The sequence below is a fragment of the Moschus berezovskii genome, chromosome 14, assembly GCF_049115385.1.
Source record: "Moschus berezovskii isolate FMDL1 chromosome 14, NW_MosBer_1.0, whole genome shotgun sequence".
Classification (NCBI taxonomy): domain Eukaryota; kingdom Metazoa; phylum Chordata; class Mammalia; order Artiodactyla; family Moschidae; genus Moschus; species Moschus berezovskii.
In genome coordinates, this window is record NC_142473.1 from 4,695,184 (window position 1) to 4,707,602 (window position 12,419).

A 12,419-nucleotide genomic window follows, 5' to 3' on the forward strand; every position below is an offset into this window, starting at 1 on the left:
AGCAACGAAAGATAAAAAAGCCTTCTTCATTAATCAATGTAAACAAATAGAGGAAAACAACAGAATGGGAACTAGAGATTTCTTCAGGAAAATTAGAGATACCAGGGAACATTTCATGCAAAAATGGGCTCAATAAAGGACAGAAATGGTGTGGACCTAACAGAAACAGAAAATATTAAGAGGTGGCAAGAATACACAGAAGAACTATACAAAAATGATCTTCAAATAATCACAATGGTGTGATCACTCACCTAGAGCCAGACACCCTAGAATATGAAGTCAAGTGGGCCTTGGAAAGCATCACTACAAACAAAGCTAGAGGAGGTGATGGAATTCCAGTTGAGCTATTTCACATCCTAAAAGATGATGCTGTGAAAGTACTGCACTCAATATGTCAGCAAATTTGGAAAACTCAGCAGTGGCCACAGGACTGGAAAAGGTCAGTTTTCATTCCAATCACAAAGAAAGGCAATGCCAAAGAATGCTCAAACTACCACACAACTGCATTCATCTCACATGCTAGTAAAGTAATGCTCAAAATTCTCCAAGCCAGGCTTTAATAGTACGTGAACTGTGAACTTCCAGATGTTCCAGCTGGATTTAGAAAAGGCAGAGGAACTCGAGATCAAATTGCCAACATCTGCTGGATGATCCAAAAAGCAAGAGAGTTCCAGAAAAACATCTATTTCTGGTTTATTGACTATGCCAAAGTCTTTGACTGTATGGATCACAACAAACTGGAAAATTCATAGAGTTGGGAATACCAGACCACCTACCCTATCTCCTGAGAAATCTGTATGAAGGTCAAGAAGCAACAGTTAGAACCAGAGATGAAACAACAGACTGGTTCCAAATCGGGAAAGGAGTTTATCAAAGCTGTATATTGTCACCCTGCTTATTTAACTTCTAGGCAGAGTATATCATGAGAAATGCTGGACTGGATGAAGCACAAGCTGGAATAAAGACTGCTGAGAGAAATATCACTAACCTCTGATATACAGATGATAGCACACTTACTGCAGAAAGCAAAGAAGAACTAAAGAACCTCTTGATGAAAGTGAAAAAGCTGCCTTAAAACTCAACATTCAGAAAACTAAGATCATGTTATCTGGTCCCATCACAGCATGATAAATAGAGGGTTAAACGGTGGAAACAGTGACAGACTTCATTTTTGGGGGCTCCAAAATCACTGCAGATGGTGACTACAGTCATGAAATTAAAAGACACTTGCTCCTTGGAAGAAAAGTTATGACCAACATAGACAGCATATTAAAAAGCAGAGACATTACTTTGACAATAAAGATCCGTCTAGTCAAAGCTATGGCTTTTCCAGTAGTCATGTATGGATGTGAGAGTTGGACCATAAAGAAAGCTGAGCACCAAATAATTGATGCTCTGGAACTATGGTGTTGTAGAAGACTCTTGAGAATCCCTTGGACTGCAAGGAGATCCAACCAGTCCATCCTAAAGGAGATCAGTCCTGAATATTCATTGGAAGGACATGCTGAAGATGAAACTCCAATACTTTGGCTACCACATGGGAAGAAGTGACTTATTGGAAAAGACTGATGCTGGGAAAGGCAGGAGAAGGGAATGACAGAGGATGAGATGGTTGTATGGCATCACTAACATGATGGACATGAGTTTGAGCAGGCTGCAGGAGTTGGTAATGGACAGGGAGGCCTGGAGTGCTGCAGTCCATGGGGTTGCAGTGTCAGAGACACGATTGAGCAACTGAACTGATGTCTGTTTTCATGGGTTACTTTATATATATATATGTATATGTGTATACATATACACATATACCCATATGTACAGACACACACATATATATACATATATACACACACATATACATACGCACACATTTTTACATATATATATTTAAGTTCTGTGCACTAAGAGAAACCAGAAGCACCACAAGACAATAGCCATATGCACGCCGAGTATCTAGATTCTAGCTTCCAAATACCATTCCAAAAGGAACCAAGACTCCATGAGTATAAAGCTTGGGAAAATACAGAATTAGCCTGGAGCATCTTCCAATGCCCAAAAGTAAGAAAGATGGGGAAAAAAGATTAGCGTACGTTGACAGGACACAAGAGCCCGTCTGAAAGAGTGTCCAATGGCTAAAGCTGGAACAATTTATTTGAGCAACAAAACAGATTATCAAAATAATGTTAAATTACAACTCAAAGGAAAAAAATGAGTTCATACTAATATAAATGATTTAATAAGTTCTTACTAATATAGACAACTGAATAAATAAATAAACAAATGGGGCACAAGGGACAAATCTTTATAGAAGAATTTCAATTAATACATGGCAGAAAAAATGTGGGAAACAGGAAATCACTGTGAGGACACTATAGTTACAATAGCTGTAGGAAAGAACCACTGGCAAATGCTAAAATTACTGGACAAACATTAAAGAGAAAGGGAATAGCTGCAGAGCCTCTCCTAAAATTTTACTAATTTTAGTAAGTGGTGGCTTTAACATGCCCATAAATTCTTTGACACTCCTTACTCTCTCCAGGAAGCGAAACGTAACTCCCTCTTTCAGTGTGGGCTGGACTTGGAGACTCACTTCTAAAAAACAGTGAATGTAAAGAGAAAAATATTAAGTTGATAGTGGAGAAACCTGTAAGACACCATCTTAACCAAGTGATCAGGGTTAATGTCACCAGCGCAGGTCATGTTGATGCCATATATTACTAATATGCTATGAGAAGGGCAATTCAACTATAAAGAATATTCTTTCCCCAAAACCAATAACCCTAGTCTAATCATGAGAAAATCCAAATTGAGAGACATTCTACAAAATATCTGACCAGTACACTTCAAAACTGTCAGTGTCTTTTAGGAAAAGACCGAGACACTGGCATAGGCAGAAGACAACTTTAAGATCATTTTAACCAGAAGCAGTGTGGTACTGCACAATGTATAAGAAAAACGACATACCTTTATGACCTGGGGTTCTAGGAAAATATTGTCAATAAGTCCCCAAAGCACAAATCTTAAAGAACAACATATTGACTGCTGCCGCTGCGTCGCTTCAGCCATGTCCAACTATGTGTGACCCCATAGACGGCAGCCCACCAGGCTCCCCCGTCCCTGGGATTCTCCAGGCAAGAACACTGGAGTGGGTTGCCATTTCCTTCTCCAATGCATGAAAGTGAAAAGTGAAAGTGAAGTCGCTCAGTTGTGTCACATATTTGACTATGAACACCAAAATTAAGTACTTCTGTCAACAAAAGGTCCTGTGAACAGTCAAGACAATCCACTGATTGGGGAAAAAAATATGCATAACAAAGGCTTGATATCTAGAATATATAAATAGCTCCTGCAAATTCAACATGAAAAGCAAAACAAAAAAAAAGAAATCCAAACTTTTTAAATGGACAAAGGATATGAACAGAGATCCCAAAAGTACAATAAAAATCTGAGAAGTTACTCAATCTATTAATTAGGGAAATACAAATTAATATAATTATGTACAGAAAATTCAAAGAACTACAACTGCCAAGGAAATAGCTTATAATGAAGAGAAGATGACTAATTGTTTATGTGTTCATGCATCTTACATAGGAAATGTTATATATCATAGACACAAGGAAACATTCATTGAAGCATTTAAATATACTTACTTACTAAAACCAAAGTTAACTGATTGGTCGCTGAGAATTTCAAACTGTACAGGACGATCCCCCATACAATATTTTCTTAATAACTCGAGGCAGGTATGTAATGTTTTTCTTGAGGGTTTATTTTCATGAAAAAGATCACCACCTAACAAAATAAAATCCACCTAATCAACAGAAAATAGTGTGAAAATTAGTATGCTTTATAGGTAAAATTTTTAAAACTATAGACCAAAGAGAGAAAAAAATTTTATAAAAGATAGCATTACGTGTGGAGATTGAAACTTTCATATTTTATTTAAAGGCCCTTCCAATCTGGTTACTAATCTGACTCCCACTTAGGTTCCCAGGCCACCTTCAAAAAGCCATCTTCAAATTAAATTACTATATCAAGTCTCTAACTCATGCTACCAGAAGTGATACTTTTTTTAATTATCCAAATCAAACATAAACTTTGCACTTTACTAAAACCTATAGAAGGAATGGTTCAGTGGTAAAGAATCTGTCTGCCAAGCAGGACACCCAGCTTTGACACATGGGTCAGGAAGATCCCCTGGAGAAGGAATCGGCAACCCACTCCAGTATTCTTGCCTGGGAAATCCCATGGACAGAGAAGCCTGGCGCGCTACAGTCTATTCGGTCACTAAGAGTCAGAGACAACTTAATAACTAAACGACAACATGGAAGGAAGAGCTGATTCAATCCAAATTATTCACTTGATTCATTCAACAATTATTTAGACTTCCTATAGGCAGTGACAGCTCAGGAAATAGCAATCCACAAAACAGAAAATGTCCCTGCCCTCACTGAATACAATGTACCATAATACTGAGTATGATGAATAAAATATGACCCCTATTCTATTCAAAATCCAGTAGGAGAGAAAAACTGCTATGCATCTAAACATAAGTCAGACTCTGACACACTAGAACGGATATATAAACAAACCAGGAGTAGAGATGACACTACAATTATTAATAATTCTAAATGAGAGGAGGAAATTCATCTGAGGACAAAGTCTGGGAAGGATGGGCTATCATGGTGGCATGTAAGTTGCACTATGAAGGGTAAATGAGGTTTTGAGGAAGAGCATTCAGGAACAACCAGTGAGAAGAAAGGAAATCACACAGAAAGTTCATCACACTTCCAAGAAGTGAACTATCTATTTAAAGAAACTTAAGTTCTTAATTATACAAAAGAACCCAGCAGTATGGATCACTGTGGGCTACACTAGTGAGGGCCAGCAGAATATGTCACCCCAAACCAACCAGTTTGCATGTAAACTGTTTTCAGCTGAAGGCAATTAAGATCCAGCAGAGTCAGGAAAAGCTTTTTTGCTTCTCTTCTAATTGACTGAAAGAATTTAGACAGGGGGTATGTACCAGGAGAAGAGCTATTACCAGAGATAATTTCTGGTCAGAAAGACTCATCACAGGGCATGGCACAGCATACACTTGTTTAACAAACATCTGCTCTTCCCATCTTCCTATGCACTGTCTTCCTCCCCTTTAAAGCCCCAGACTCCCTTCCCCTTCTCCTTAGATCAGGATGGAAGATAAGCCCCCATTACTTCACTGCTGGGAGTATCATATTTTTGTGGGGCTCCTGCATGGGAAATACCATGGACAGATGAGCCTGGTGGGCTATAGTCTGTGGGGTCACAAAGAATTGGACACGACTTGAGTGACTGAACAACAACCCACATATGCAATTTTTTAGTCTATTAATCTGTCTTGCGTGCATGCTAAATTGCTTCAGTCATGTTCAACTCTTTGCTATCCTATGGATTATAGCCCACCAGGCTCCTCTGTCCATGGGATTCTCCTGGTAAGAACACTGGAATGGGTTGCTGTGCCCTTCTCCAGGGGTGCTTCCCACATCGCATGTCTCCTGCATTGGCAGGTGAGTTCTTTATCACTAGTGCCACCTGGGAAGCCCTAATCTGTCATCAGACCAGTCAGAGAACCTAGAAGGGAAGAAGGAAAAGATTTCTGGCCCCTACACTAGTCAGAGAAACTGCAATTAAAATTTAAGTGAGGTCTTCAAAACTAAACATGATTTGAGCAAAGGAAAAAAATGATCACAATCAAAGCCATAAAGAAGACAACTTAAGTAAATATTTTTATAAGGGAGGGGAAGGGAAAGAGTTGTTTAAAAGAGTTTTGGAGGTTGGTTACTCAAACATACAAATGTGTTTAACATCGCTCAACTGAATCCTTAAAAATGGTTAGGGTGGTATGCTTTATGTTATCAAGAGCAAAAAAAAAATTTTTAATATCTTTAAAAACTGGTTTGTGACTCTAGTGATCACTGAGAACACAACTTGCTTCTGAGGTATTCCTGCCCTACATGAATCTACTCAGGAGGAAATGTCAGACATATCCAATCAAGGAATATTCTACAAAAATAATAACCTGTGACTCTTCAAAAATGTCAAGGTCATGCTCAGAGAACTAACTTATGGTTGCCAGGGGTTAAGAATAGGAGGGAAAGGATAGTTAGTTTGGGATGGCATGGACACATTGTTCTATTTAAAATGGATAACCAACAAGGACCTACCACATAGAATAGGGAACCCTGCTCAAAGTTATATGGCAGCCTAGATGGGAGGGGAGTCTGGGGAGAGTGCTTGAGTGCTCAGTGTCCGACTCTTTGTGACCCCATGGACTGTAGCCTGCCAGGCTCCTCTGTCCATGGGATTTCGCAGGCAAGAATACTGGAGTGGGTTGCCATTTCCTTCTCCAGGGGATCTTTCCGACCCAGGGATAGAACCCAGGTCTGCTGCATTGCAGGCAAATTCTTTACCATCTGAGCCACCAGAGGACTCTGGGGCAGAGTGGATACATGTATATCCATTGAGTCCTTTCACTATTCACCTGAAACTATCACAACTTTGTTAAAAAAAAAAAAAAAAAGCCAGAGTCATGAAAGACAAGGCAGACTGAGGAAATGTCCCAGATTATAAGAGACTAAAGAGACACGACAAACGTAAAATGTAATTCTGGGTTAGGATCTAACAGCACTGACCTGCCCCCAAACTGCTACATTTGTTGTGGGGAAAATTGGCAGCATATTAGAATTACATGATAGTACTGGAGAAACATCAGTTTCCCTGGTTTTGACAAGTGCACTCTGGTTACACAGGCAATTTACTCTCAAATGGTTCAGAAAAAGTGAGTCTGTCTGTGTGTGTATGTATGGAGAGAGAGGATAAATTAAATGTAAAAGTGGAGGAAGGGCGTCGCTGGTGGGTCAGATGGTAAAGTTTCTCCCTGCAATGCAGGAGACCCTGGTTTGATCCCTGGGTCTGGAAGATGCCCTGGAGACGGGAATGGCAGCTCACTCCAGTATTCTTGCCTGGAAAATCCCATGGACAGAGGAGCTTGGGACTACAGTCCATGGGGTCAAAATAGTTGGATCCAACTGAGCGATTAAGACACAAATACATATTCACACACACATTCAGTGTAAGAAAATCTCAGTGAAGGGTAAGAAATTATTTGTATGATTCTTGCAATATTTCTGTAAGAATGATATTGCTCCAAAATTAAAAGTTAAAAAAAAAAAGACTCTGAAGAACTAGAGAGTAGAGATCAGGCTGACAGAACTAAAGAGTAGAGATAAGGCTGGTTAGAAGCCTGCTGCTACTGCTGCTGCTAAGTCGCTTCAGTTGTGTCTGACTCTGTGCGACCCCACAGACGACAGCCCACCAGGCTCCCCCGTCCCTGGGATTCTCCAGGCAAGAACACTGGAGTGGGTTGCCATTTCCTTCTCCAGTGCAGGAAAGTGAAAAGTGAAAGTGAAGGCGCTCAGTCGTGTCCCACTCTTAGTTAGCGACCCCATGGACTGCAGCCTACCAGGCTCCTCCATCCATGGGATTTTCCAGGCAAGAGAACTGGAGTGGGGTGCCACTGCCCACAATTTAGAGGACTTAAAATTCAGGAAAAATTTAGATTTCAGGAAGAAGAAATAGACACAAAAGATGGGGGAAAGTAAATATAACATGCATTCGGAGGTACCAGCTTGGGGCTGTGAAAAGAAGAGGACAGTTAGGATTAAACAGTGCAGGGAGAGGAAGCAGAAGGAAAGGAAATGACACAGTAAAGGAAAAAAAAAAGCTTGCACTCAGGGAAAGACATAGTTCTTCAGCACCTTAGCATAGAAAAGGACACAGGATTCTCTAGCAGGAAACAAACCTCCCTTGACCTACTTTGCCTTCAGGGTAAAAGGAGACAGTACTGGACATTCCCTCATTCATGAACACATTTATGAGAGTGCCTAGTGCTTGGCAGATCTTTTCGCAGTACTAGGATACACATGAGCAAACAGAAAAGAATCTTCATTCTCATTTAATTTACCTTCCAGTGAAGAAGAAAATAAACAAGTAGATAATCCAATAAATTATTTCAGATGGTGCTATAAAAAAATAAATGAGTACTGTGCTAAGACTGTTTGGAGTTATCAGGGAAGACCTCTCCAAAAAGATAAAACTTGAACTGAGAAGTAAACCCTGACAAAATCAAGATGCTCGGAGCAGGAAGAGAACCAGACACACAGAGGTCCCAGAGTAGAACATACACCCTGGTGTAGATGGAGCACAAGCCAAGCACCCAGAGTCAAAGGAGATGAAGTCTTCTAGTAGGGGCCAGATCATATTGAACTTTGTAGTTTAATTTTTACTCTAGATTTAATGGAAGGCCACTTAAATTTTGAAGCAGCAGAGTGCCATGATCTGATTTATTATTTTATAAGTTCACTCTGTCTGCTATGCTGTAAAAAAAAAAAAAAAAAAACCTAAGGGGAGTTACTGTAGTTCAGCAAATAAAAGTTTTGAATTAAGTTTATAGACATAAAGGCAGAAAATAGTGGGGAGGTTCCACTCATAAATATTTAGAAATACGAACTAAAGGACTTTCAGAAAAACTGAACAGAACTCTGAGGAAAAGTCAAAGTTGAAGATAACAGTTTGCAAGTCACCTGAATTTATGTTTATTCCCCAGTTGTCTTCTGGGCTCTAGATGGGCATTTTGTCTGTCTGCCAGAAGGTTTCCTTGAATATCCTATTGGAACCTCCAACTCAAATGGCTTAAATCAAAATTCATCACCTTCCCACATAATGAAGTATGTAATAAGGAAGTGTGAAAATAAGAAAGAAATCTTCCTTATTTAAAACTTACTTCTATTACCGGTACCACCATTCACCCAAACTTAATACACTTCAGAGATACTGTCATCCCTTCTCCCTCATCCACATCTCCTAATCAAAGTATGCAAACCCTATTTTTGTAATAGTTCTTGTATTCCTTTTTTCCATTGCAAGCCACCTCTTCAAAAAAGCCTCAATCTTATCTTGACTTCATGCTAGACTCTGTTGCCAGAAGACTTTCTATTAATTGGGTACAAACTCCTCAATCTGGCATTTGAAGCTCTCACTGAAGCTCAAGCCACATTTCTAGTTTTTCAGCCCTCTTTCTCACACAAGACCCACCAGTGAGCCAACACAGCTGCTATATCCCTTCCAAGCCCAAGTTAAATGCCACTTAATTTATCTCATCTTACTGTCCTATTCTAAATGTGATCTCTTCTACCTCTAATCTCCCAGGAAATGCTGTTTATAATTTTCTTATGACTCCTATCGCATATGACCTTGCATCTGAGCATTTTAGACATTTATCATATCTCACATACTGACTTGCCTGCTGTATGTTCTTTGAAAGCAGAAACTGTAACAGTCATCTTTACAGTTCAAACAGAAACATGCTGCACTCAATAAACACTTCATCAATTTTCATAAATTTTTACAGACTTATTTACGAAAGTCACTCCTACTTGAATTCAGGGAATAAGGCACACAAAATCTGATTTGGACTTTTAGCATACTTATAATTTAAGCAGGCAATCTGAGCACAAGAACATATAAAACAAAACTCTAAAAGTAAAAAGACTAAGTACAGGAACTTGGTAGAAATTGCAAAAATGCAAACCAAACTCACATCATTTTCCTGGGCAAGTCTTAAAATTTCATCAAGTGTTACAAATGTATCATTTCCTCTCACGGCATCTTTTTCCATAAATCCCAGATGAATATCCGTTGCAACCAAGATTTTAAATGTGTTTTCATCATCGCTGTATTTAAAAAGAAGAAACACTTCAATATTGAAAGAATTGAATGTTCAAGCAAACTGAGCATCTAAACCAAGTTAAATCTAAAAAAAAATCTAAACTAAATGTATAAAATAGCAATTATGAAATAAAATCATTTTTCCAGCTCTAAACAAGATCTGAAAATTTGAAGCATTCACTAGTTTATTAACATCACAATTTTCCTACCACTAATACAATGTAGAATATATACACACTTTTTAAAAGGCTCTGTAACTGCTTCAAAAATATATAACCGTGTTACAAGCAATTTTATACACTCATATGTAACCTGGATTTGAAAATTTATTTTCCTACTCTGTTCCACAGGAAAAATCTAAGAGAATTTGATCCCAGTATCTAAACTTGCTATTTATCTACTCTGCACTTTTCCAGGAAAATTAGAATTAACTAGTTAATTTAAAAAGCACTCCTCTTATAAGTAGATTTCTATTCTAATAAGCTAGTAACTTACATCCAGGTCCCTGAAGAGGCTTGCTTGACTACTCTCCATACAAAGTTAGCTTCCCATTAACAAATCTGGCCAAGTTTACAATGCCATTTAAATTTGGTAGTACTCCAAAGATTCCATACTTTCATGTGAAGCAGCAATATGTTAGTTATTAACACTCTCTTAAACTTAATGTGACTTTTTAACTGTCTTTAAAATAATTTGGTATCTCTGATCTCATCTCAACTCTCACATGTAAAGAGGTTAAGCATTATTGATTCTGAAAAACCTGAAGGTTAAATACTAGAAATTAATTGATTTATCATGAAACAGAATGGTAGAAATGGTACTAAAAGCCAGGATTAAAATTCAGGCTGTTTTCACTAAAACATACGAACTTAAAAACAAACTCTTATATATCTTTAAAATTCAAATCTTTATACACAGGAGAATTTTCCAGAAAAGATGTCTCTTCAGAAACTTTAAAATGATATGGACAGTTCTGACTGCTATATACATACAGATTAAGTCAGAATACTTTCAAATCACATTACTATCCAGACTTCCACAGCAATTTATAAAGTATTCTCACTTGAGCTTTTTCATTAAAATATGAAAATTTATCTGAGAGTCATTTTAACTTGATGATACAAATGAAGAAATTGAGGTGAAGTTTAAAGGCTTGCTAACTGGCTCAGGGTCAAACAATACTAATCAAGAAATTAAAACCGGGATGAAAGACTCCAAGTTGAAAGCTTTTCCCACATTACTTTTCCTAGTTCTTTTATTTTCATTTTAGTCAGATTCATTTGCTATTTTTTCAGTACTACGGCAATTTATCCCTCTAAAAATGTGTAAAAGACTTGCATTAGCTAGTAAGACTTAGTTCAAGAATATTTATAACTTCAATAGCTTAAGACAAAAACCTAAGAACATAAATTTATACAGCAATATGCCAACCTACTGCAAAACCCCAATCCACAGCTGCATATTATCTTTCATTAATAAACATACAGTATGAATTGTTAACCATTCCGAATACTTTGTTTGACGCCTAACACTTGTGTTCATGCAAGCTCTTTAATTCCTAAGTAAGTTTTCTTCTATGGTGATCATAGTCGATAGGCTATTTGGTAGAAACCCAAACCAACAAAGACTTCGGAAGAAAGGTGCTTACAGGGCATCCGCAGGACTCATTTCTATGGTCAGTCCACCTCCTCCGAGACCAGTTCCCTCTCCAAGTACCCCTGGGTCCGGTGCTCAGATAGGTCAGAAAACTCACTCGATTCCAAATTCTAAAACAAATTTTTATTTAAAACACATTTTTAAAATGCAGACTGGCAATTTTGGAAGAGTCTCATTTTCACTTAAGCACCTACTATATTTTTATTTTTAATGTTAACAAAACAAAAATAGCGTATCTCCAGTGCCACTCCAGTTTTACCACTATAATTAAACTCTCCTAGCTCCTTTTGCGTGCCCAGTGGGAAGCTAATGTTTGTTAAATTAATGGGCAAAAGAGTCACGCAATACTTCCGGTTTAGCACACGAATAACTGAACAGCAATGTTCAAGTTGCATGCAAGGGCTACTCTGGAGCCTAAGGAGATCCTGTATATCCTGCGTAAACACGGGCTTGTTTTGAAAGGATAAGGGGTCCACGTTTGAATAAACAAAAACACGTCGTTGAAGGAAAATAGCCGGAGAAGCCTAGTGGGCTACAGTCCACGCGGTCGCAAAGAGTCGGACACTATTGAGCAACTTTACTTTCACCTTCACTTTTGAGGAGGAGAGGCTGCCACCGTGGAATGACCCCTCCCACGCCTAGATCGCCGGTTCGGTAATGATCCCAAACCTCGGCGTGCCCGCACCACAGAAATCGCGAAACCTCCAAGCTCTTCCCGAGCCTACTCGGCTTCCCACAAAGTCAGTCCTCTCCAGGCTTCCGCCCGCGACGCCGCAGACGGAGAGAGCAACTCGCAAATTACCCCACACCTGGACTCTCCACAGCCGCACCCTGGGGACCCGAGGCTGGCTTTTACCCGGGAAGAAGGAGGGATAATCGCGACAAAAAAAGCAACAGCACCTCACAGGATGGCGTCTCAGAACCGGCTTGTTGGTAAACCTGAATTAGGCGGGAGAGTAACAGAGTCGCCTTCTCTCGCGATACCTCGTTGATGACGCAAG

The 12,419-nt window shown here is 38.9% G+C and overlaps 1 protein-coding gene across 5 annotated transcripts in view; it reads right to left on the reverse strand.

Annotated features, from left to right (window-relative positions):
* The window catches only part of MRE11 (MRE11 double strand break repair nuclease), a 96,334-nt gene extending 83,920 nt beyond the window's left edge, over nucleotides 1–12,414 (reverse strand). For 2 of the 5 annotated variants that reach the window (XM_055422827.2, XM_088842865.1), the window contains exons 1-4: nucleotides 12,319–12,414; nucleotides 11,411–11,528; nucleotides 9,635–9,767; nucleotides 3,648–3,808 (exon numbers count right to left, since the gene is read on the reverse strand). In XM_055422827.2, coding sequence (XP_055278802.1) covers nucleotides 3,648–3,808; nucleotides 9,635–9,767; nucleotides 11,411–11,430 — 314 coding nt within the window. In that variant the 5' untranslated portion in view covers nucleotides 11,431–11,528; nucleotides 12,319–12,414. Of the gene's footprint in view, nucleotides 1–3,647; nucleotides 3,809–9,634; nucleotides 9,768–11,410; nucleotides 11,529–12,227 lie in introns of those variants that run through there. The other 3 variants (XM_055422828.2, XM_055422829.2, XM_088842866.1) reach the window with 3 other exon arrangements.
* Between the last annotated feature and the right edge of the window lie 5 nt (nucleotides 12,415–12,419).